Below are 27,603 nucleotides of genomic sequence, written 5' to 3' on the forward strand. Positions count from 1 at the left end.
GAAGGGAGATTCAGTGGCCACTTCACAGGATTCTTCAAGAAAGCCAAGCTGTGTTGATCAAAGTCTATTCATCCTTCAAGAAAAACTTTGGGTTCAATGTAACTGCAAGAAGACTAGTATTGAAGAAGATTGAAGAGCTGAGGAGTGTTAGAGCTAAAGATGCACTCCCAAAGACTCTAATTATCCCATACACAGGGAGAAAAGTGCATCTAAGGCCCTACTGGCTGATGGAATTCATGGATGACAAGTGTGTGAGAAGATTCTTCAGATTAGAAGACCAACTGAGTATCTCTAGCAATGAGACTCTCTTGGAAATGCAAGAAAAGCTAGATCTCTCAGAATCTGATGAACTAGAATTCCACAGGCAGCTCCAGAATCAAATTGAAGAAAATAACAGAAAGCTTGGAAGAAGATCCAGACCTTCAAGGAACTAGAAAAATCTGCTCAGGCTAGAGGAGCATCTTGAATTGACTGTGAGCCAAACCTTGCACATTTTAATTAATTGAAGCACTTTCAGTTTATCTACTTATCTTTAAAGATATATGTTCAGGATGTTTTGTTATCATCAAGTATCTCTTAATTTATGGCTATAATTCCAGTAGACATAAATTGGGGGAGATTGTTGTGCATAGGTTGTGTACTTGATGATTTCATAAACAAAACATCTAAGTAGATTTTACTTAGTGAAATTATGTAGCACTCAAAGGATAAGAATTTTAGTCCTGATGGATAACTCATTATAGTCCCGAAGGATGATTAACTTATTATCCATCGAGTGAGTAGCTTATGTAATATTAAGTTTGTAGCATAGTTATGTATGCACCTTTGTATAGAATCTGTAGTAGCATATAAGTCATGTTGACTTTAACTAGATATGCAGAATAGGTTGATTAATTGTACATAATTGATATCTTGTAATTCTGCATAATTGATATAGAGTCAAGTGCCAAAATAGCTACCGACGGATGATTAACAAAGCCATCGACGAATGATCAAATGACTATCAACGGATGTTTAATATAGCAGTCGACGGATGATCGATTAAATCATCAACGGATGTTCTAAAAGTCGACGGATGATCATATGAAGAATTCAAACAGCAGTTGAACAGTGAAAGCTGACACACAACCGTTGAGATGTATACAAACACACTGTGGAAGCCCATTAACTGGGTAATAGAGGACGAAAAGCAGCAAATCTTAAAACTGTTAGATTTTATATTTGTTCAGTCTTTTTGACTTTGTAATCTTGGTATTATATAAACCAAGAGAGTAGCAAATAGAAAAATAACAGAGATAGCTGAGAAACATAAAAACGGAGAAATCTTTGTAAGCAGAATCTTTAGCATTTCCTGTATTCTCAGTAGTTTCATTTTGTAAGCAGCTGTGAGCATTTCTGCACACAGAGTCCTCTCGATATATTATATATATCTCTGGTGGAATTGTTTAAATCCACCAGAAAGTTTTTAAAGACTCTTGTTTTTAATTACTTATGTTTTGATTCAATTAAGTTTACATTCTACATTGTGCTAATCAAAATAAATATATCTTTAATCGAGTTGAACATTTTTATTTCAAGAAAAAGGTTCAAGAATTCCATTCAACCCCCCTTCTGTAATTCTTGCTACATTGTTAAGGGACTAACAATTATATGCATGTTCCTAATGCTCCTAGAAAGAAATGCTATAACTGTGGAAAATCTAACCATCTTGCTTCTTTTTGTAGGAAGAATAAGAATATAAACTTTTTACCTCCTAAGTCAGGAGTTAAGAGTCAGTCTGTTAAGTTTAAGCCACAAAATCCTTGTTTTCATTGTGGTAGTATATGGCATTTCATTTATACTTGTAAGGAATATCATAGTTTGTACTATGATTATTATTAGATAAAACCTTCTTTGAAGAAAGTTGCTTTAATTCCTTCTAGTGTAAAGTATGATGCAAAGTCTGATACTGTAAAATCTGATAAGAAAAATGTTAGCAAAAATTCTGATGTTAAATTCGCTGCAAATGTTAACAAACTTAATAAGGCCAAAGGATCCAAGCAAGTCTGGGTCCTTAAAACTAACCATTAGTGGTCTTTCTGATTGCAGGGAAACAGGAAGAACATCCTAGTTATGGATAGTGGATGTTCAGGACATATGACTGGAAATAAAGCCCTGCTATCAGACTTTGTGAAGAAAGCTGGCCCAGGAGTTTCTTATGGAGATGGAAACATTGGAAAAACTCTGGGATATGGCAAGATCAATCTTGGGAATTTCATCATTGAATCAGTAGCTCTAGTCTCAGGACTTAAACACAATCTGTTGAGTATAAGTCAAATCTATGACAGAGGTTATCCTGTGGATTTCTTTGAAGAACATTGTGAAGTTATAAGTAATTCTACAGGCAAAGTGGTTCTGAAAGGTTACAGGCATGGTAACATTTATGAAGCCAGACTTTCAACAAGTACTGATGGTTCTGCTATCTGTCTGTTGAGTAGAGCATCAATTAAAGAAAGCTGGAATTGGCACAAGAAACTCTCTTATTTAAATTTCAACAATATAAATGAGCTTGTAAAGAAATATCTTGTGAGAGGACTGCCAAAAATAGTATTTGCTCCTAATGGCCTTTGTGATTCATGTCAGAAGGCAAAACAAAGAAAATCTTTTTTCAAGAGCAAAACTGAGTCATCAATTCTTGAGCCTTATCACCTACTGCATGTTGATCTATTTGGTCCAGTCAATGTCATGTCTATTGCAAAGAAGAAATTTTTTATGGTTATAGTGGATGAGTTCACAAGATACACTTGGGTGTACTTCTTGCACAAGAAGAATGAAACTGCATTTACTCTAACTGATCATGTCAGACAGCTGGATAATATAACGACTCGTATATTTTTTTTATTGTTTAAATGTGCAATTATTAAATAATTGCATAAATAAAATAGGGTTGTGGGTTCTGTCAGCTGGATATTATTTTTGTTAATATTTTAATTAATTATGTGTGATCGTTGGTGTTCGTGTATTAATTGTATAATTTGTTGTGAAGCTGTGTGGTGTCACTTTGGTATTTAAAGATGATTTTATTCAGGATTTATTTCCATAAATACTTGAATTATCCCTAAAATCATTTTATGGCCTCATAATTTTATTAATTATTTTATGGAATATTCCGAGAATTTTAAAATTATTTTGGTAATGTTTGGGATAAATTTCACCTACGCATTGTTTCGTTTATTCGTTAAACACGGGCATAAATTGCGTTTCAAAAATTGTTTTAAAATTATGAAAATTCTATTTTTATTAACTTTTAATTATTTCGGGATATTTATATCATGTTAGCACTAATTTGGATTTATTCCGAGGTGTTTTTAATCGCACCTCGTTTCGTTAAATTATAAACATTTTGGATAAAAACGATTGACAAATGAAATTATTCATCCCCTTTTCTATCTAATAATCCCTATAAACCCTTTTCCTCTCCCATCTCTCAGGTTCGGTCTCTCTCTCTCTCTCTCTCTCTCTCTCTCTAATCCTCTCGCTCTCTATTCTCTCTCGAAAATTCTCTGTTCTCTTGATTCTCTACAGTCTCTCTCTCCCAGGCAATCTCTCCTCTTTTTCTTCTTCTCTTTCCCTCGTTTTTCTCTGTTGGTTTCTTCCATTTCCGGCGAGTTTGGTCGCCGTTCGGTTGCTGGTTGATGCTTGACTCTGGTTGATTATATATGTGTGTATTTTGTATGTATATATATGGGTGCAAGTAATCAGTTCTCGAGCCGCCTCCATTCGCCGCCCCTTTTGCTTTTTCCGACGAAGGGTGTGGTGGCGTGAGGGGCTGCTTTTGTGCACACACCTGTTGCGTGCCTTTTTCCGTTCTGTTCTTCCTCCTACTTGTTCTATTTGGTGAAGCGCATGTGCTTGCGAGTGTTTAATTCAGCCGATTGTATTTTATTATGATTTCTCAAATTTCGACGGGTACCGACGTATTTTACCGCCGTCGGCGATGAGTTTCGGCGAGCCGACGGTGGACGGTGATGAATATTTCTGAGTCCTACGAATAAAAATTATAAAATACGAATTAAAACATAAAACATGAATAATAATTAATAATTGTATTTAGTTGGTTTTTGGTAATTTATGGATTGTTGTTGTTGTGGTTGAATCGGTGTTTGGGTGGTCGTTGTAGCTATTGTGATTTGGTTTGACGTCGGGATGTTCGACGGGTTAGCCGATAATCAAAGGAGGTGCTGCCCGATTTCCGGAAAATTTAATTACGGAAATACGAGGCTGTACCCAATGGCTATCGGAACGTCGATCCATTATATGTAATTATTTTGTACGAAATATGATTATGTGTTGTGATGAAATACTTTACGAAAATCGATAACCCTAATTTCATAAAAGGATAAATATACCTATTTTCTGAAAACGAACACCGAACCGACTTTCGAAGACGTGAACCCTAATTGATACGTGTATTATAATATTGAATATGTTACGAGTTGGGTTTTGTTAACGTTCGGGTAGATTGTTAGCGAGGATATGTCAAACATAATCGAAGGTCTAAGTTAGGGTGTTTCGACTTTGTAGGTACTAGTTGGAAAGCCCAAGGGTTGGCGTTGGATAGCCTAGTGGACAGTCGACGAGCTCAGTAAGGTTCTAATCGAAGGACCTGAGTGTTGAAGTCGAATTCAGGGTAATCTAGTGGTTAGACGTTAAAGCCTGAGCGTCCGTGTCGGCTCAAGGTCAATCGATAATATTTGTAAAGCTCTGCAAGGCAAGTACCCCTGACCATATCTTTATGGTTCAGCATATATGAATATAATGTTGTTTTATTCTCGTAGTGAAACAGAACGATTTAAGTTACGTATCCCCTGGATTCAAATTGTTTTGTTAACTTGTGTTTTGGGGGAAAAGTAACTTCTGAAAAAGCCTATCTCTAAAATTTTGAATAAAATGAAAATGTTTTGGAAAATGTGTTGTGTTATAATTGTTTTGACAAGAGATAGGTAAGTGATTTGGAAAACTGGATAAAAAAATGATCAGATAATTGGATGAGTGTGCGTAGAAGGTCTGTAACGGCCTGGAAGTTAGCGTAAGAGGCGAAGTGGTTGCGCACCCTATTATAACCACCAGCCCAGCGTGAAAGAGACCTAGCTAGTCTCTGAGTTCCAGAACAAGTTTCATAGGATAGCCTGATCAGCTGTCTCACCAGGGATCATCCAATACTTTTATATCTGAGCAAGTGATTTTGAGGTTCCCGGAGAGGAACAAGTTTTATAGGTCCTGTGATGGGACAAGTTTTATAGGTCCTGTGATGGGACAAGTTTTATAGATCCTGTGATGGGATAAGTTTTATGGTTCCCATAACGGAACAAATGATTTTGGGTCCCCGTAATGGGATAAATGGTTTTATGAGTCCTGCGATGGGACGAAATATTTGAAAATGAAAGAAGCATGCTAAAATTGAAATTGATATTTATGCACAGCACACAACTGATGATTTGGTTTTCCAGAGCATACTAGTTTTGATATCCAGTTCACACATGTTTTAATTGTTTTCTAGCAAGTTATGATTTCTGTTCCTATAATTGTTTATCATAAACTGTTTTTGATTATTTTTCATATAGTGGTGCTGCTGAGCAATCTATTGCTCACCCTTGCAAAATGTTTTATATATGTATTGCAGATGCCTAGGGGATCTTTCCGTGGTGGTCAGGGCAGAGTTCCAGTTCCTTCCGTGTCAGGCTCCTCTGAGGTGGTTGTGCTGGACCCAAGCGGGTCTGTTGAGTTGCTATACAAAGATAGTATTGTCAGGATTGTCTTTAGTAATTTTGGTTTTGTGAGGATTGTAACCTAAGTCATACTTAAACCTGGAAAAGATCTTGTAAAAAAGGGGTTGTGTTTATATAATAATGTTGAGTTGGATTATATTAAGTAGTTATTGTTGTTATTGATGACGTCAACTCCTGACCCCGGGGTTGAGGCCGTCACAGATAAGTTGGTTAAAAATTCTGTTAAAGTAATTAGGAGTGATAATGGCACTGAGTTCAAGAATTCGATTATGGAAGAGTTCTGCAAAGAGCATGGAATCAAGCAGGAATTTTCTGCACCTGGAACTCCATAGCAAAATGGAGTTGTAGAAAGAAATAACAGGACTCTGATTGAAGCTGCACGAACTATGCTTGATGAAGCAAAGTTGCCAACCTATTTTTAGGCTGAAGCTGTGCAGACTGCTTGTTTTACTCAAAATGCTACACTCATAAACAATCATGGAAAAACACCATATGAGATGGTGAAGAAAAAGAAGCCAAATCTGAAATACTTTCATGTATTTGGTTGTAAGTGTTTTGTTCTTAAGACTCATCCTGAATAGCTGTCAAAATTTGATATAAAAGCTGATGAAGGAATCTTTGTTGGATATCCACTTTCCACAAAAGCCTTCAGAGTCTACAATTTAAGAACAAGGGATGTCATGGAATCTATCAATGTCTCTTTTGATGATAAGAAGATTACTGGACTTGAAGATTTCGATGATCATGATCAGCTGAGATTTGAGAATGAAGATTTAAATTCTGATTCTGAAAATTCTGATGACTTAAATCATGATCCTGTAAGTTCTGCTGGATTAAGTTCTGATGTCATTAAAACTGTGGTAACAACTCCAAAGGAAAATGCATTTGTCCAAGGGGAGCAAGCTGAAGAGCCTATCACATCTCAAGACTCTCGAGAAGCATCAGAACCTGTCACTGACTCTTCAAGTTCTGATTCATCTAGTTCTGATGAGCCAAGTACTAATAATTCTGGAAGCTCTGATTCTTCAACTCCTGAAAAATCAAACTCAAATTTTGAAGTCTCAGAGAGCATAACTACAGGGGGGGCATCAGAAAATGCTGATGGAGACAACATGGATCATGGGGGAGGATCCAGTTCTAGAGATCAACTTCCATCTGCAAGGAAATGGACTAAAGCACACAAACCTGATTTAATCATTGGAAATCCTGAAGCAGGTGTCAGAACTAGAGCTACAACTTCAAATGAATGTCTCTATCATTCTTTTCTATCTCATACTGAACCAAAGAAAGTGGAAGAAGCTCTTCAAGATGTTGATTGGGTGCAAACAATGCAGGAAGAGTTAAATGAATTTGAAAGAAATAAAGTCTGGACCCTAGTGCCAAGGCCAAAGAACAGATTTGTTGTAGGCACAAAATGGGTATTCAGAAATAAAACTGACAGTGATGGCATAATTACAAGGAATAAAGCAAGACTGGTTGCTAAAGGCTACTCTCAACAAGAGGGTATTGATTATGATGAAACATTTGCACCAGTTGCTAGATTAGAAGCCATAAGAATCTTTTTGGCTTATGCTGCTCACAAGAAGTTTAAAGTCTTTCAAATGGATGTGAAAAGTGTTTTTCTCAATGGAGAATTGGAAGAAGAGGTATATGTTGAACAACCTCCAGGCTTTGTAGATCCTAAATTTCCCAATCATGTCTACAGGCTTGACAAAGCACTTTATGGCCTTAAGCAAGCTCCAAGAGCATGGTATGAGACTTTAGCTCAATTCCTTCTGGAAAGTGGATTTCACGGAGGCACAATTGACAAGACTTTATTCTACCTCAACCATGGAAAGGAATTACTTTTGGTACAAATATATGTTGATGATATCATATTTGGTTCTACAAATTCCAAAATTTGTGAGAAGTTTGCAAAGCTAATGCAGTTAAGATATCAAATGAGTATGATGGGAGAACTCAGCTATTTTTTGGGCCTTCAAGTCGAGCAAAATGAAGAAGGCACTTTTATCTGTCAATCCAAGTACACCAGAAATTTACTGAAGAAATTTGGAATGCAAGATTGTTCAACTACATCCACTCCCATGGCCACTGCAACCAAGTTAGATAAGAATACTGGTAAATCAGTAGATATTACTAACTACAGAGGTATGATTGGCTCCTTACTCTATCTAAATGCAAGTAAACTTGATATCATGTATGCTACCTTTCTTTGTGCAGGATTTCAGGCTGATCCAAGAGAACCACACTTAATAGCTGCGAAAAGAATTTTCGAGTACCGTAAGGGTACAGCTGATCTAGGATTGTGGTATTCTAGGGAATCAAATTTTAAGTTAATTGGTTACTCAGATGCAGATTTTGCAGGATGCAAAATAGACAGGAAAAGCACTAGTGGAAGCTTCCAATTTCTTGGAGGCAGATTGGTTTCTTGGTTTAGCAAGAAATAGAAGTCAATTTCCACATCAACTGCAGAAGCAGAATATATTACTGCAGGAAGCTGTCGTGCACAGATTCTTTGGATGAAGAATCAGTTACTGGATTATGCGTTAGAATTTTCTAAAATCCTTATTTACTGTGATAATCAAAGTGCAATTGCTATGACAGGTAATCCAGTTGAACACTCAATGACAAAGCACATCAGCATAAGGTACCATTTCATAAGGGAACATGTGGATGAAGGTACCGTGGAATTGCATTTTGTTCCAACAGATGAATAGCTAGCAGATATCTTCACAAAACCCCTATGTGAAGCTACTTTTATAAGATTGGTAAATGAACTTGGAATTGTTTCAGGTTCTTTCTCTAAATCTGCTTAGTTTTTGTTCTCATGCATCAGACTTTATGATCAGTGTTTACCGATTGTATTATCTATATGTAATCTGTGCTTAATTTGAAAATTCATTAAATGCTGATTGTTATCTGATGTGGATCTATATACTCTGATAAGTGTTTTGAATGTTCTGTGACTATTCAATCCAATGAGGATAACTGTGCACAAGATGCTGACTTAGTAGTCTTTAAGATACTAGAAATCCCATGTTTGAATTAGTTGTTTATGTGGAAACTCATTAACACAAGCAGATTCTGATATTGAGCTTAGTCAAGTTTACTTTGTGTATCTTATTACTATGTCACAAACTAGATTCTCGTTTCTTATCTGTCAAATTCTGATGTCAGTAAATCTTAAGAATGAACTAAGTGTTGATAGGCCTCACTTATCAAAAGAAAAGAAAAGAAAAGAAAATAATAAAAGTCAGGTACTCCTTTGAGATCTAGAGTAAATATGTGGAAGGGAAGACCCAAGTGCATTGCTGGTATTAAGTAATATGCATTAGAAAAGCAAAAAAAAAATTTTGGTAACTTTTCACATTCTATGATTACTGGAGAAATACTCTGATAACAGCATAAATTCTGATAAGCAGTCGTGACTCACTTACACTGAGAAGCCACTGTAAAAAGGAATTTCAAAAGATGCATAAAATGAGCACAAACAGTTGAGGTGGACTCTTGCATAAATTTGTTCTATAGTAGACATCATGACTGATGACAGATTTTAAGCATTTTTCTCAGTTATGCCTTATTTCTAAGATGTACTGAAGTTTATCAGACTTTAATCTTTATCTGATATTTTGCTGAATGCACACACACTTTCACTCCATATGAATGATGAAAATTACTGTGGTGATTAAGTTGTTGTTAAAAACAGTTAAGTATCATTTGCATAAATTCTGAGGACAAGTTCTGATGGAAGTTCTGATGATTAAAATCTGAAGAAAACAAGTCAGTATTTGTATGAAGAATTACAGAAAAAGATATTCACTTTTTGAGTATAGAAGCCATGTTCTGATGACTGTTAACATATGATATAATTTAAGTTCTGATAGTAAATCCTGATGGAATCCTTGATGCTTACGTGGCATTATTCTTTACTTGACTTATTTGTGGTAAAATCTGAAACAGTCATATTTAAATCAGAATATATTTGGGTAAGATAAAAACAGTAATAATCATTTTGGGTTAGTGGTAAACGTGTATGTCTTGAAAAACTGCATGTGCACAGTAATTGTTAATTATTTCCCATGCCCATTAACTCCTGCTTTAACCTTTTACTGACTGTTATTATTACACATCGGTCTAGGGAGACGAGGCATCATTATTTTTACTCTCAATAGTTAAATAGTCCTCGCGTCCCTTGATCTTCCATTGGCTATTTAAACCGACTACTCATCAAAGCCAAAGTCATCTTTCATTTTCTCACAAACTCACTCTCTTTTTATTCTCATCAACAAAAATGGTTTGTTTCAACTTGTTCATGAACTATGAAACTTTCAATATAGAGTTGAGTTGTGATGGCTGGCAACAGGAGTGGCATGTCACCGCCATTCCTGAAGAGCTCTGGAACTCAGTTCCACAAGAGGTTCTGACAGACCTCTTGTTCTTTTCGATGGACTACCACCTCCATCTTGATCGTTTGGAAGAGGAAAGGAGAGAATGTCTCCGTCAGCAAGAACGGATCATCCGTCTTGCAGTGCTCTTCGTCAGCAGCAGAAGGAACTAGTCGTTAGGCTTCTTAGACTAGGACTAAGGCTGTTGATGTTAAGAATCTTAGAATAGGACTATCTTATAATTTTTGCATGTAATTGATAAATTTCATGAAATGTACTCATCTGATATGTTAATGAAATTTTCTTTAATTACAAGATGTGGTATTTGTTTCTCAAATTATATAACTGTGCATGTTTTAATTGCAATTTGTTAATCTTTACTTCATCGATTTTGAACTTTATCCTGTGATGAATGTTTTGATTCAATTTTTGATGATTTGAGGAAATAATTGAAGCACGGGTTCATGCATCTGAACCTGTGATAAATGAAGCTGAGAATGTTACTTCTCAGAAAGAAACAGCACCTCAAAATTCTGATACTTTGAAAAGAAAGAAATCTGTAAGTTCTGTTACTGCTGAAGCAACTCTTTCATTGGCAAGGAGATTGAAGAAAATGAAGGCTAGGAGGTATTTGGCTAAGGCTCCATCAGAAGATACTGAAGAAGCTGAGGAAGGGGATCAGGAATCTCTGATCTCACAAGAACCAGTTATCATTGAAGCCCTTCCAGCTCAAGCCAAAGACACTACTAATGATACAGTTGTTACCCCTCCTGTCTCTCCTATTAAAGCTACATATGATGCTAAAGAACAAACTGATAATTCTGAAATAGATATTCATAATTTGAATATAACTGAAGTTATTTATCTGGAAGCTCCATTGACATCAAAGAGACCTGCTCTGGAGATAAATTCTGATCCTCAGAATTTAGATGATGTTATTTCTGAATCTCCAGTTGCTTCACACAATGTTGAGCTATCAGAACAGCATGAGTCTTCCTCAAGTTCTGATGACAGTGTTTCTGCTGAGCATCCAGTTCCTATTCTGGGCAAGTAAGAATTGGTGAAGAAATTTATTGAAAAGGAAGCACCTATTCCTTGGGAGGATACTCACAGAGGTGTTGAGTGGACCAAGAAGTGGAATGAATCAAATTTTATTCCATGTTCTAAAGTTCTGATAGAGCATATTGCAAACGCTAATAAGTTGCTCACAAATGCTGATTTTAAGACACAACTCAAGATCACAGCTCTGTCTACAAAACATCTTCAAGGTCTACATACTTCTACTCATGAAAAGGTTGATACACTCAGAGAACAAGATGACAAGCTCGATCTCCAGCTCAAGCTTGACAAGAACAGGTATATCAGACCTATTTCTAAAAAAGTTGAAGCCGTTGAGAAAACTCAAGAGAAGCAACAGGCCCAAATTGCTGAGGTCCTGGCTAATCAAGCTTCTCAGAAAGCTCAATTGGATGAAATCCAATCTTCAGTTGAACTTCTTCTTTCTCTCTTACTTCCTGATGATGCCAAAAAGGGGGAGAAGGAATTTAATTCCAAATGCTCACCTACTTATGAACTGAAGAAAAAGGATGATAGAGGTGATTGACCAGGGAAACTCTAAAAAGAGCAGAGGTCAAAGAAAAGTTCAAGGAAAATCTTCTATTCAGAACAATTCAAGTTCTGATGATGTGAATGCTCAAAGACTGAAGTCAAGTGCTGATAAACAAAGTCTGATGTCAAGTTCTGATATTCTAATTCATTCAGGATCTGAAGACTCTCAGAAGTTTTTGCAAACTCTGAAGTTAAAGGGGAAGCAGACTACTGTTTATTATAAAAATCCTAAAATCCAGACACTTGATGAGGAGATAGCTAAAAGATTTTTCTGAAACACAATCCAGGAATGGATTTAGAAACTCTCAAGGAGGAAGAAGCTAAATTTGCTGCTGAGAAGACAAATCTTAAGTCTAAAGCTTCTGATGCAAAGAAACCTCTAAGGCCTAAGGAAAAAGGCATTGTGATCAAGGAAAAGTCAAATTCTGAAACTTCAAAGTTCAAGACTAGAGAGTGATCCCAAAGACAAAGGGAAAGGAAAAGTTGATGAACCAACCAAGCCACTGGATTTGAAAACTTCTTAAGATTTGATGAAACCAGTATGCAAAATGGTTCAAGTAACTGATGATAATCTTGTTGAAGATGAAACTGTTCAAATTCTAAAAAGAAGAAAGATAATTGAAGAATCTAAAACAACCTCTAACACTGCTCAAGTTGTTGTTCAGAATAAAGGACAACAAGGTACAGAAGAAACAGCAAATTCTGAGCAAGCTATCAAGACATCAACTACTGACAATGCTCAAGTTGATTTGAAGAAAATGACAATTGCTGATAAGAAAAAGCTGTTATGGAAGAAAGCGGCTCCAGTTGAACCAAAATCCAATCTCATGATTAATCAACTCGCTACATTTGGGTTGAGAGCCAAGCAACCTAGAGATAGAGCTGGATTAGGTTCTAGCGAAGAGAAGATTCAAACAGGAGTAGAGGTTACTCTAAGAGATCCTTTCATGTTGATAGACAAACCATATGAACAAATCAAACAAAGGCACCTTGACAAGGTGTTGTCTGCTCAAATTGTTATAGATGCTCATGACAAAGGGAATCTAAAAGAGAAATTGATCTTATTTCTCAAATATGGAAGGACATATAGACTAACTGATACTGATGTACTAAAGAAGTCTGTCAGAGAGCTTCAACATATTCACTATCTTCTGGAAGTAAAATTTGATGTTACAAGAAGATGGTTAGAATACAGTTTGAAGGCTATAAGAGATCTATTCAGAATCTCTGGTACAAAGACTTCTCATTACAGTCCAATGATTACTGGAGGTGATGGAAGAGAAATTCCTATGCTGAAGAATTCTGCTAAGTTGGAAGTTATTCTGAAAGGAAGATGCTTATGTTATAATGAAAACTCTTCACATCCTAAGGTTATCAGACTTGGTGATGGACTTGAAAGAACATCCATTCAAGCTCTCAGAACAGCCATTTATCAAATTGGTGATAGTAAAGAAGAAGAACTGATGCAAGTCAAAGCACAGTTAGCTGAAGTTCTGAGGAAAGCTGAAGATAATCTGATAAATGATTTTCTTAAGAATCATTATGGATTCAGATTGATTCAGTGATGTTGGTAAAGATGGATGTTTTGTAAGTTGTAGTTAATAGTATTATTAAACTCTTATTATATTTGAACTTAAATGTTTTTGACATCATCAAATCTATTAACTTGTACATTCTTGCATAATTTACAAGTTGGGGGAGATTTTTTGATATATTTGAGATGTCATGTCTAATATGTTTCATGTTTAGTTTTCAGATCTTAACAAACAGGAAATTTCAGTTCTTACTGGAATCAGGACTTACTGAAAGTCAGGACTTAAGGATATCAGGACTTAGATTATCAGAAGATAATATCAGAAGATGGATATCAGAACTTAAGTACTGGAGGACTAACAGTTAAGGAAGGAAGCTGATTTACAGGAAATAAGATTGAGACTAATACAGAAGAAGATATGCATGGAAAGAGTTAGAGGACTAGAAGAATTGTATAAGATATCTGATTGATATATTTTAGGAGACATAATTATATTCCATATCAATTAGAATTTATCTTGTAACTGTGTGTCTATATAAACACAGACATAGGTTTACACTATATGTGTTACGATCATCGAGAATATCATACATTGTAACCTAGCAGCTCTCGTGATATTTGTTCATCACTGAGAGAGAACAGTTCCATTATAACAAAGTTTATTATATCTAATACATCTGTTTTCTGTTACTTATGTTCTAAATCGATTTGATTGTATTCTACACTGTATTCAACCCCCTTCTACAGTGTTGTGTGACCTAACAGTTGTCACAAAGCATGGTTGTCAAGTTTCTCAAACAAAAATCTTATCCCAATGACAACAAAAAGAGAGCTTAAGTAGGACTGACAGATCACATCAGGGAGTACTTTGCTACCGTTGCTTAGTAACCTAAAGCTGCACATCAAGCTGACAAAGGTACAGGACAACAAAGTGATCCATAACCTCAAGCTGAAGCTCAAATAATGGAAACTGATCAGGAACCTATTGCTCTGAACAATAAGAAGAATCCGTGCCAGAATAATCAGAATCAGATGTCTACATGCCAGACTTCTCAGGTATGAATGTATCTTCACATAGTGAAACATTTAAAGACTTCCCCGACTTAATCAACATTGATTCATTACACATCGATGAATTTCAGACATAGATCCTTGAGGATCAAGTTAGTATAAGAGGAAGTGATTTTGTTTTCCCGTAAATTCATAACCACCCTCTAGAACCTATAAAAGAATCTCAAAATCTCTTAAAAAAAACCCTGGAGTATAAGGATCCACTAAGTGAAGAGGGAGAAAATGCACTAGTTATAGCAAATAAAGAAGGTACAATAAGAGAACCCACAACTCCGTCTCCTAGAAAGTATAGTAGTGTCCAAACTGAGACAACTGTAATCCCCCTTGTATCTTCTCAAAAGGATACAATGGCTGAAAACGCAATGAAACAGTTCCTAAATCCATCTTTTCAACAAGATGTGTCTATTGAAATTTTCCCGTCGGCCAGGGCATCCTATATAGAGTCAAACAATCTTTCAGATACCCAAGATCTTGAAGTTCTAAATGCATCAATCAGACGAGAGGTATTTGGTGAGGAAGAATTGATGAAAATAGGATGTTCAACCATATTACGGTTAGAATATCCCGTTCAAGGTCCATCAATGGATGAACTGCCTTCATAGGTGTTAGGAGAAAGTGTTGTAGTCACTGCCACATCTAGCACAACACTTACCTCGCTAGCACTAATAAACCTGAATGTATCTGCGGATAGGGGATCCCACATAGATGTGGATCGGTAACCCATTGGCCATGAACCGGATTCACCTGGTGACCCTAAGGGGAAAGTGTCTTCACCGACACTTGAGAACACTGAGGATTAGATGCCAAATATGACGGCTTCAGTGATTCTCCCGGATATTCAAATTTTGGAACTGTCATCCCAGGATGACATGCAACTTGTCTTGTACAAGGAACGAGATTCACAAAATCCCATTGCACCACTACTGACCTTCTCAAGGATGACTCCAGTATTTTTTACAGGTACTTCTGAAACTCGAAGTTTTGAGCAGAGTGTATCAGTGAGGATTAGTGAAACACAATGCCCTAAACCGAGTGACAAAGTGCTGAGTGAAACACCGCGAGAAACCAGTGAGACACCCACCATCTAAACTACACCTATAGATATGTCAAAGTACATTACAAAGGCATATCTTGAAGTGCAGTTGGCATTCAAAGATGAATACCTTAGAGAACAACAAACTCTAAAAGATCAATTACTCTAGGGTGAACTGTCTATTAGGGACCACCAGATTGCACGTCTTTCCGAACAACTGGAAGTTCAACAAGCATCTTTTACGAGCTTATTGGAATTCATGGAGCAATCACTCTCTCATTCCTGAAAGGGAAAGGCAATTGCCAATATTGAGGCAAAGCTCTCAGTTAGCAAGCAAGTACCAATTCCTACAACCACTGGATTAGTTTTTTCCAGTACTGAGGAAATGACCTTAGTCAGCAAGCAAGTATCTATTTCAGAACCATCTATTCCAAATGCCCATAACTTGATCTTAACTACACAATCAACCCTAACTTTGAAGGATAACACAACTGAGGGGGAGAAAAGGGTATAACAAGAAAAAGTAGTTGCTTCTGTAGAGTTAATTCAAGATGCATTTCAAGCAGCTAGCTCAGAATATGATGAGTTTGGTGACGAAATGGAAGAAGAGAGGGGTGAAGAAAGAATAGATGAAAGGGTGCTTATTAGAGCCAGAGCAAGTGAGAAGACTTCTACAACTCAGAGGGAGCAATCAATATCAAAGGAAGATCTTTTGAGCCAAATTATAAAAGCTCGGAGGAATCTACTATCAAAAGTATATGGTCCGAGGTCCTTATTTACAGAACTTGAGGATCGAGGATTGGAAGAAGGGGAGATTGATGAAAAAGATTTTCCTCAAGGGTTTGAACCTGTGTATGAAGAAGTTGAGGTAGAAGAAAGGAATAAGAGATTTGAGGATGAAGAGTATGAGGATGGAGATACTTTCACGGATGATTTCCTATTTTACAGAGCTACTGAAGAGTATAAATTATCATATAAAGCAATTCAAGATGAGATACAAAGATCAAGAGCAAGAGTCCAGAGAGCTATTCAAAGAAAGGAAGCTAGAGAAGCTATATAATCATATTTTCAAAGAACCAGAAAAGGAAGCAAATGGGATGAAGTGAAAAAAAAATGGACAAATCGTAAACATATCTGAAGACAGACACTGATAATAGGAAGCTCCTAAATGTTGGGGGAAAATTCAGGGAACGCTTTGTGAACATTCATGTTTTCTTTCATGAGTTCAGTCAGATAATCACTGCTGTCACAATGAATACCTTGAAGATTGGATGGAGAATTTATGTTAATCACATTGACGGGATCCAAATGAAAATATCCACCAGTGTACCGAGGAAACTAAACATTGTTGAGCTATTTCTCTTAAATACCAAAATCCCACGGTTGACTTCACTGAAGAATGAATACATCAGAGATAAAATTCATAAGATGATGATGGATGTGTCTTCTCAAACATTCTATGAACCATTTGTGAGCAAGAGGTTTGCAGATGGAAGAATGCAGAACATAATAATATCTGATGAACATTTGAGACTCGGTCGATATCTTCAACTCACCTTTCTTAAAAGTCAACTTAGAAGCAAGAAAGCAAAGAAGGAAGCTCCTGGAGTGAAAAGATCAGAAGCAGATCTCAAATCTAGTAAAGCACTGTATGCTTATAGGTTGAATGACAAAATGATCAGAGATTCAAAAAAGGATATGTGAAAGCTGAGCAGAGCATATCATGAGATGGTGTTAATAAATAGGGTGGCAGAAATTATTATTCTGAAAGATTGATAAGTGGATTTTATATCTACTTGGAACGCTTCATTAAAAGCTAATGTTGGTATTTTGGACTCAAGTTGTTGGTATTTTTGATATGTTTTTGTGTTATTGCATTTCAGGCATCGATTAAATGAAGAAATGAGTTTTTCAAGGAAATATGCTCAAAAGAGCTAAGAATTGGAATCCTAGGCCATTCTCAAGTTGAAGTGAATCTCGTTAGCTTCGCGTGGGAATTTGAATCGCCTAATTTTGACGAGTAGAACTCAAGATACAACCAAAAGAAGAATCAGGAGAAAAATCCAGAAACCCTGTGCGGCCTCCTACGCGCCCGCGCCGTTTTTCTGCCGAAAACCAGCGCTCCCGCCGCCCTTTTTGCCCCAGAATCCTTATTTTATTAGAATTTGATGATTTTGAGGGTCCAGGTCCACTAGGGGCTTATATAGTGATAAAAATACGTTTTTAACAAGAAGAGAGCAAGGAGAGAGCAGAAAGAAGACCTAATAGAACAATACAACGAAGGAGAAGAAGATCTTGTTTTTACTTGTGATTCTTTGCTTAAGTTATAATCTTGGATGCTTATTTTCTTTGTTGTTTGAACCTAATACTCTTGTTAACGTACTGTGTTATTATTATTCAGTTATTTCAAACTTAGTTTATCTTAGTTATTTACCATGCTTTCATTGGAACCCATGGTGACAATGAGTTCGGTTATGAATTAATTGTTATCGTGGGGTTCTAACGGATTTACTTATGGATTTCTATAGTTAATTGTTTTAATACCTAAGTGTGTGGTGATTGTATGATATCCTAGTGTTGATTGTGCGTATTCGTCTTATGTGCTCGCGAACATATAAGATAGTAAGTTAATCTCTATTGAAGCGACAGTGAATATAGAGATTTAGAACTTGCCATGCTAGCATAGGTTCATGTATTTATTATGCATGATTCGTAGGTAATTTTAACCATCTTACTTGCCCTATGTAATCAAGATAGATAACTTGCGCATTAAACCTTTATATTGTCAAATTGTATAGACATATATGGTCTCAACATAATTGGTGTCTATTCAGCTTCTATCTCTTTTGTGGATGTCTGGTAGTAGGGTATTCGTACAACAAAAGTTGGCGTTTACTAGTTTCGTGTTATCTGATTAGTTGTCATCACCATTGCATGTTAAGGTTAATAACAATGACTTTGAGTGAAGTAGTAATGAAGTTAGAATCCTATATTTGCCTCATATAGTTAATTCAATCACTTTAATTCTTAGTTAATTGTATGTTAGTTTAATCTTAGTTATAAACATCTCAACTTGTTGTTGTCTTAGCATTGAGCGATAGCCATACTATTGTTGCATAGGTGCATAATCTTAAGTTAACTAAAAAGTGTCTCTGCGGGTACGAATTTGATTTATATCTTATACTACTTGCGAACGCGTATACTTGCATGTAATTTTAGTGCATGTTTTCGACCTAATAAGTTCTTGGCGCCGCTGCCGGGGACTCGGTGTTAATTTTTTGCTTATGTGCTTGACATCAGTGGTCGTTAAAGTTTACTGACTCGGACTTTTTTACGTTCACGGTTTACTTGTTTGTGTTTCAGGTACTCGAGAGAGTGTGTATGCGAACACGTTCTCAATCTCTTAAGGAAACTATTGAAGAAGAAGAAGTGGTCATTACAATGGGAGAACCAGCAGCAACAACGAAGGCGTTGATGGATTATTCCCAACCAAAGATCAATGACATTCAATCGAGCATTGTTAGGCCAGCCATCGCGGCTAATACCTTCGAGATCAAGCCTGGCACGATTCAGATGGTACAGAACTCAGTTCAGTTTGGGGGTTCTTCAACGAAAGATCGCAATATGCATATTAGGGATTTCATCGATATCTGCGATACCTTCAAATTCAATAATGTTTCTGAAGATACTGTGTAGCTAAGACTTTTCCCTTTTTCTCTGAGGGATAAAGCTAAGTGCTAGTTGCATTTTGTACCAGCAGGTTCTATCACTACTTGGGAAGATCTTGCTCAGAAGTTTCTTACTAAATTCTTCCCTATGACAAAGACAACTATAATCAGGAATGCTCTTACTCAGTTCGCGCAGCAATCAGGTGAATCTTTATATGAAGCTTGGGAGAGCTATAAGGAGATGCTTAGAAAGTGTCCTCATCATGGAATGCCTGACTGGATGGTGATCAATTGCTTTTATAATGGGTTGGGAGCACATTCGAGAACCATGCTCGATGCGGCATCAGGTGGAGCATTATGGGCAAAAAGCTATGAGGAAGCTTATGAGCTGATCGAGATGATGGCTGCTAATGAATATCAGAACCCAACCCAAAGAATGCCACAGGGCAAGGTAGCAGGAGTTCTTGAGGTGGATACAACTAGGTTATCATTGCTCAGCTAAAGGTGATAGCTATGAAAATCGATTCTCTGGCTAACTATGGAGTTCATCAGAGGACAAATGTTTGTGAGCTTTGTGTAGGTTCACATGCGACATGCGCTATATCTAGTGAATCAATTCAGTTTGTGAGCAACTTTCAGAGGTTACAATAGCTAGTTCCTGTCACGTACCATCCTAACAACCATAATCATCTGAACTTCAGCTGGAGCAACAATCAGAATGCAATACAACAGCCGTACCAGCAGTTTGGAAACAAACAATTCAATCCTCCTGGTTTCCAGCAACAGTTTGCACCAAGACATCAGTTTCAGCCACAGGGGATGCAAAAACAATCTCATGGAGGTCCAGGTCCATCTGTTAATGAAAGATCTGAATTGGAGGAGTTGAGACTCATGTGCAAAAGCCAAGCGGTTTCAATCAAGACTCTGGAGAACCAAATAGGGCAAATTGCCAATGCAGTGTTGAGTCAACCTCAAGGAACTCTTCCTAGTGATATAGAAGCTAATGCAGGCAAGAGGGAAGTCAATCCGAGAAGTATCATGATATATAATCAATCCTTATATTTGAAAGGTGAACAAAACCAAGCATAAGTATTTTTTTATTTTCGTACCTGGTATACTTAGATTTCTTAAAAACACCTTGATATTCTGATTTGATCTGCTAGCTGCGATTAGTAAACAACCTTGCAATTACCTTAAAAATTCTTACACTACGTCACTGCTTTGAAATATAGAGTATTCTCGTGCTGATAATATTTTATATATTTTATAATAATATAAAAAATGAGAGAGCTAGATGATCGGGAGAAAAGAGATCATACTCATATATCATGCAATGATTTATGTAGGCCTTAGGAGTTTTAAGTTATATCACTGAAAAACCAAAGGTTAGGCTTAAGTTACAAACATATGAAAGGCCAAAAGTTGAGTCAAGTAGTTTCCAGAGAGTCATACAATAATTTCACGATAAATTTGAGATATTTCAAATGATAACATTGTATAATTGTCTTTTTCATTTGGTACCATCCAATATGTTTGACTTCCAAATGGTACCATTGTACTTTGAACTTCATCCACATGATACAACTTTGTCAATCAAATGTTAATGAAACGTTTTAAATTTATAAAAAATTTTAAATGATATCATTATACAATTGTCTTTTTCATTTGCTACCATTAATTTTTTTGACTTTTATAAAATACCATTTTTCAAAACTTTTCATTATTTTCACAATTTACTTACACATATTTCTCTATTTACTAATTCTCTCACAAATAGTACTTTACATAAATACTTCAGATCATCCAATACTCTCGTATTCAATTACATAGTCATGATAGAAATTAATTAGTGGGTCAGAATATAAATTAAATACTTTATATGCGTGTTTGTTTTATACTTAATTAGCCCAAAAGGCATGAGTATATTAAAAATGTGTATGCGGATCTATCAAGATAATGAAGGAAATTTAGGATGATTTATTTTTAATATTTAATAAAAATTGATTTCAAGCGGCATCACGGTAAAAGTGATTTTTTCATGTTATACCCTTTAAGTTAATATTTGTATAACAGGTAATAAAATCTAAAATACAACGATACCACTTAAAAAGTAAAAAATATTGCACGATATCAAATAAAAAAGTCAATTGTACAAAAATGATAACATTTTAAATATCCTAAAAATTTTATAATACAAGAATTAAGCATCTGCCTCGAGTTAACTCTATGAATAAATTTTCTTGGGCTAATCCAAAGCTTGATCCGGTTTCGCACGGGTGAAGGACAAATTTAACCCGTTTTTACATAAAATTGACAAAAATAACCAATTTCTGAAAAGTAGGTCAACTTTGGCCGATGGGATACTCAACTGTCAGTGGAGTATCCAGTTTATACAAGATACCCAACTGACAGTGGAGTATCCCATATATGAAATACCCAACTATCAGGGATTATCTTATACAAATTGGGATACCCAACTAACAGTTGAGCATTCAATCGGTCAAAATTGGCCACTTTTTTCAGAATGACTGTTTTTGTTAATTTTTTTCAAAAATCGGTTATTTTTGTCATTTTTTCGTTTTTCGCACTAAATTAAGCTTTTTGTTGTGCCCGAACCATTTATTATATATATTTGAATGTGTAAGGAGTTAATATGAAGGGTGATTAAATTAAATGGCAGCGGCCGTTAAAACAAGCTCAAGGGCTGTCCAACAACACCTGTTCTCTCTCTTACACAACTCCCTCACTTACAAACAACTTGAACAAATACATACATGTCTTATCATCAATGCCTTGGCTCACAAAAACTTCATTCTTGTAAATCTATTGTCCTTGTACATATCTTTAGGCCATTTTCGAAAAGCCCATCAAATATTTAATCAGGCTAATTCCCCTAGCACTACCGTTTGGAATCAAATGATTAGAGGTTATTGGATGCCCCGTGAGTCGATTAAGCTTTATAGTAGAATGGCAGGTAGTGGAGTGAAGGCGGATGAGTACACGTATTCGTATGTTGTTACTGCGTGTGTCAAGGCGATGGCGTTGAGAGAGGGAATGCAGCTTCATGGGAGGGTTTTGTGTAGTGGGTTTTGTAGAAATGTGGTGCTTCAGACTAATTTGCTGAATTTGTATTTGATGGCTGGAGGGGAGGGGATGTTGGACGAGGCCCGGAGGGTTTTTGATGAAATGTGTGAGAGAAATGCGGTAATGTGGAATTGTTTGTTATCGGGGTATTTTAGGTGGGGGGAGATAGATAAGGCTTCTGATGTTTTTCATGAGATGGCGGACAAGAATGTTGTTTCTTGGACAACTATGATTGTTGGATTTGTTCGGAATGGGAGGTCAAAGCGAGCGTTGTCTTTGTTTTATCATATGTGGAGAGGTTGTGTGAAATTTGATCGGGTAACATTAGTGGCTGTATTGTCAGCTTGTGCTGAATTGGGTGACTTGAGATTGGGAAGGTGGATTCACTGTTATTATATACGTGGCAATTTGGATGTTGTGAATGACGTGGAGTTGGTGACATTACATAATGCACTTGTTCATATGTATGCTAGTTGTGGCTGTGTTGATGAATCTTTTAAAGTATTTAAAATGATGCCAAGGAGAAGTACTGTTTCTTGGACAAGTATGATCATGGGTTTTGCAAAACAGGGCCATGGAGAAGAAGCTATTGAGCTTTTACGGGGGATGCAAGGATGTGGAGATAATGATGTTAGACCTGACGGGATTACACTGGTAGCGGTTCTGTGTGCTTGTAGTCATGCTGGTCTTGTTGAAGAGGGGCGTTATTTCTTTAACTGTATTCAGACATGGGGTATTGAGCCAATGATTGAGCATTACGGATGCATGGTTGATATTTTAAGTCGTGCTGGACATCTTGATGAAGCGCACAGACTTATAATGTCAATGCCGATGAAGCCAAATGATGCAGTATGGGGAGCTCTTCTAGGTGGTTGCAAAATTCATAAGAATGCAGAGCTTGCTTCTCTTGTGGCTCAGAAAATGGTTTGGAATCTTGATCGCGACCAAGCTGCTGGTTACCTTGTCCTGTTATCAAATGTATATGCCACTACAAAGATGTGGCAAGATGTGGTTGATGTTAGACAGATGATAGGGTAGGACGGAGCAAAGAAGACTCCTGGGCAAAGTTGGATCCAAATAGATAAAATCATTCAATATTTTGTGGCTGGTGAACAGAAAAATGTAGATGCACATATGGTTTGTAAAATACTGTCGGATGTTAGTAAGGAAGCAGGAATATTTGATGTACAATTAGTTATTGAGGAGAAAATAGTTATGATTTTCATAAAGATAGCCTAGGTGAAGTAAGAAGAACTTGAGCTATGGACAGTTGTTCGAATCAAAGGTTTTGGTACAAATTGAACTGAAGGACATGAGCATTGGACCAAACCATCAATGAAGAAGTTTAAGATAGATGTGCATACCGCCATTTTTAAGATACATGGATATTAGCCGAATGTATCACCGATCCGAATGACCAGTACTCTGATTTGGGTCTCAATAAAACATACAGTCTTGAACCCCAGATTGAATCTTTTGACATTGATAGGAAAATGAAGTTTTAGAAATACTCTTATCTTCCGGGTTGGGTTAATACTTTTGCATGTCACTTGTTTACTACCTAATCCTATTGATAGCCTAATTAGGGATAATTATCTGTCAGAACCTGTAACGAATATGATTGATTACCGTTGGTTATATGATGATGCAATTATTACTGATATTGGCTCATATGGCCAAAAATAGTAGCTGGTTATTGTGAGAAACTGCTGCGGTTAGGAAGTTTGTGAAGTTATGTGGATTTCATGGATGGAGTCTTTTGTTTGAAATTTTCACTGGATTTGTCTGTTTGTTGGATGACTGGCCTCCAATGGGTTGGAAATGTCCGATTCATGACGAGACGTGGAAAATTTTGACCGAGATTTGAAGTGCAATGGTTGGTTGATAGGTCTGTGGAGATGATTGGAAAATGGAAAGTATTAGCTAGAATTGGTAGATAAGAAGTGCCCGTTGTGACTATTTATTGGTATTTCTTAGGTTTACGTAGTTGAGAACTGCTTGAGGAGTAGGGAGTGCTCAGCATTTTCTTTTCTGACAACCAGGTTAATTACGCATTATGGGAATAGGCAAAATACTACTCTTTTGGAAATTTGTCAGCTACTCTTTTGGAGTATGTAGATTAACTTCATAGACAACATTCAACACTAAGGAATAGTTGATCAAAAGGTTAACTTGTATGCCATCCCCTGCAGGAGATTATCTTTAGGTAATGTATTACAATTATACAGTTTCAGGTTTTAGTTTCATAATACTTGAAGTTCAGTCACGGCTTTGTTCTTCATCTGATTGAGCACTTGAGGATAGTATTAGTATCTATTGTTGATGTCATGATGTTGCTGAAAACTATTCAAAATTGAAAGAGAAATATTTGTAAAAGTCTTGTTTATAAATTTTGCTCACTAGACTTAAGCTATTGCTAGCTAAGATACATTAATGCCTTTCTAGCCCATCTGCTTCATTCAGTGGAGGGAAGACATTCTTGCTTCATTCAGTTGAGGGAAGAATTTTGAGCCTGTGTATATTATTTGCATAAATCCCATAGTTTTTCTAATACAGTTCAATGCTTAAGTGTTCTATTAGCATGTCATGGCTAGGCATACTGCAAAGAGTATATTTAGGCTCTCATTTCATTTTTTTCCCCTTCCTTTCTCTTTTTTCTCCTTTAAGAACTCTTGGCATGCACCGTAGATCAGATCCATTGTGAACTTAAATGCTATTGAACATACTTGTAGTATCTAACTTGTATAGCATGGAGAGCTGGAAAAAAAAGTGAAGTATTTCCTATAATATGATCTGATATCTGCATTGCATACCATATAATGTGATGCACATATCTGCATTGCATACCATATAATGTGATGCACTGATACTTCTTTTGTTGATTGTGCTATTCAGTGGGGAACATGAATATATGCAATCTTAGTAAATTGGAATTCAGGTGTAACAGGGTTATATGACAACTCAATTAATTTTAAATGCTTCTTAATTGCTTTTAAATATGAGCAACCTGATTTGGTATTTATTTATTGGCATGTCAAAGCTTTAAATTTAATTCTTCTACTTGTTGCTTGGAAGTATATGGCAATATATGTTGTTGCTTTTTGAATTATCAAATGTCTCGCATCGCCAGGTGGGTACTGCAGCACCACAGTCAAGTTTAATTCTTTCAGCAGACTAAGTTTCTGTGCTTCCTAGCTGGTCAAAGTACTTCCATCGAGGAGTATGTTTAGAGAGAAAAATATTTCAGTAAAAATATAAATTCTTATTTAAAAATGAATGATACAAGAGGTATTTATACAGACATCTCATATGAAGTAAAAGACTAGAGTACCCATCCGATCTATCTCACTACTTACTCTATGAGCTAATCTGACTAAGCTAGCTACAGAGTATTTACAAAGTTAACTATTTTGAATAAGCTTCATACCCCCTTAAATTGGCAGGGGAAACATCGTTTGCCACTCCCAATTTGGACATTAGAACTCGAAGTCGATGAGCACTAAGAGGTTTGGTTATAAGATCAACTGGTTGTTGAAATATTGATAGATATGTGGCTAGTATGAAACTTTCTTTCACCTTGTCACGAATGAGATGACATCCAATTCAATGTGTTTTCGTTCATGAAGAACGGGGGTTTCGGCTATATGAATAGCAGAATTACTATCACTATACAGCACTATAGGACGAGGAATCTTGAAATGAAGTTCAGTAAGAAGATTGTAAATCCAGATTACTTCACATAGAGCATTTGCCATGCTTTCGATATTCTGCTTCAGCGGAAGAACGAGCTACAATAATTTGTTTCTTGCATTTCCAGGAGAATCCATATTACTTCACATAGAGCATTTGCCATGCTTTCGATATTCTGCTTCAGCGGAAGAGCGAGCTACAGTAATTTGTTTCTTGCATTTCCAGGAGAATCCATATTACTTCACATAGAGCATTTGCCATGCTTCGATATTCTGCTTCAGCGGAAGAGCGAGCTACAATATTTTGTTTCTTGCATTTCCAGGAGAGAAGAGAGTCTCCTAACATTACACAATAACCTAAGATTGATCTGCGAATCATAGGACAGGTAGCCCAGTCTGCATCAGTAAATACCTTGAGTTTGAGAGGACTGGATGCAGACAAAAATAAACCTTGTCCTGGTGCATTTTTAATATATCGGACTAGCTTCATTGCTGCGGATTGATGAACATCAGTTGGTCTGGCCAAGAATTGGCTGAGAATATGAACTGGATAACTAATATCAGGACGAGTGATTGTTAAGTAGACTAACTGATCAACTAGACGTCTACAAGACATAGCAGCATGAGAATGAAGAGCTACTCCAGTGTCATTAGTTAAATAAAGTTGGGACTCCATAGTGATAGCACTAGGTTTTGCATCATGAAGACCTGTACTATTAAAGAGATTCAAGGCATATTTTCGGTGATGAAGACATATACCTCTTGAACTTCTGGAAACCTCAATGCCAAGAATATATTTCAGAGTGCCTAAGTCCTTCATCTTCAATTTACTGGAAATAAAGTCTTTGGCCATGGCAATCTGACTTGGAGAGGAATCAGTTAAGATTATATCATCTACATAAACTAATAACATGATAAAACTTCTCCAGAGGAAGATAAAACAAAGAATTATCACATTTTGACTGAGTGAAGCCATAGTTGAGAACAACAGTAGCAAACTTATCAAACCACTCCCTTGGAGCTTGTCTAAGACCATATAAGGATTTTATAAGTTTGCAAACAGGAGTAGTCCCTTGAAATGAGGAAGGTATAGGTATACCAGGAGGTATTGTCATATATACTTCTTCATGCAATTCCCCATTCAAGAAAGCATTATTTATATCTAGTTGATGCAAGTCCCAATTCTGAATAGCAGCAAGAGACAAGATAAGTCTGACATAAGTCATCTTTGCAACTGGTGCAAAGGTCTGAAAATAATCCAAACCATAAGTTTGAGTGAAACCCTTGGAAACTAATCTTGCTTTATATTTATCCAAGGTTCCATCAGCTTTATATTTAAGTTTGTATAGCCATTTACATCCAACAGCTTTTTATCAGAAGGTAGAAATGTTATAATCCAAGTATTATTTGCTTCTAGTGCATTGATTTCATCTTGCATTGCTTTACACCAGTTAAGATCCTGAATAGCTTGGTGAAAATATTTAGGTTCCACAAGAGTTACACTGGTAGAGGCTACAATATTAGATGACTTGGTAGAGTAGGGGGAAGACAAGTATAATCAGACAACTTGTTAGGAACTGTTCTAGTTCTGATAGGTCTGGATGGAATTTGAAAGTTCTGATTATTGTCTATAGCAGTGGAGTTGTGGGATTCTGAAGTATCAGAATGAGTATTCTCAGATGTAGAACATTCAGGGACACGAGTAGTAATGATTTCTGCAGAAGTGTCAGATATAGTAGGAGTGGAAGAATTCTTCTTATTTA

The 27,603-nt window shown here is 36.4% G+C and overlaps 1 protein-coding gene and 1 non-coding gene across 2 annotated transcripts; one reads left to right on the plus strand and one right to left on the minus strand.

The window, feature by feature from the left end:
• Positions 1-19,230: 19,230 nt before the first annotated feature.
• Positions 19,231-19,337, minus strand: LOC141694386 (small nucleolar RNA R71). The gene has a single exon (XR_012563699.1). It is a non-coding gene; the product is annotated as a small nucleolar RNA R71 (small nucleolar RNA).
• A 2,403-nt stretch (positions 19,338-21,740) lies between these two features.
• On the plus strand, positions 21,741-24,541 carry LOC141689369 (pentatricopeptide repeat-containing protein At5g66520-like). Its single transcript, XM_074493644.1, has one exon. The coding sequence runs from the start codon at positions 21,741-21,743 to the stop codon at positions 23,187-23,189; it is 1,449 nt and encodes a 482-aa protein (XP_074349745.1). The 3' UTR covers positions 23,190-24,541.
• Positions 24,542-27,603: the final 3,062 nt, after the last annotated feature.

This window comes from Apium graveolens, chromosome 10, assembly GCF_009905375.1.
Source record: "Apium graveolens cultivar Ventura chromosome 10, ASM990537v1, whole genome shotgun sequence".
Taxonomy (NCBI): domain Eukaryota; kingdom Viridiplantae; phylum Streptophyta; class Magnoliopsida; order Apiales; family Apiaceae; genus Apium; species Apium graveolens.

What these genes read in the sequence shown, in the direction of transcription:
- LOC141689369 (XM_074493644.1), top strand. Translation starts at nt 21,741, where the DNA reads ATGGCAGCGGCCGTTAAAACAAGCTCAAGGGCTGTCCAACAACACCTG.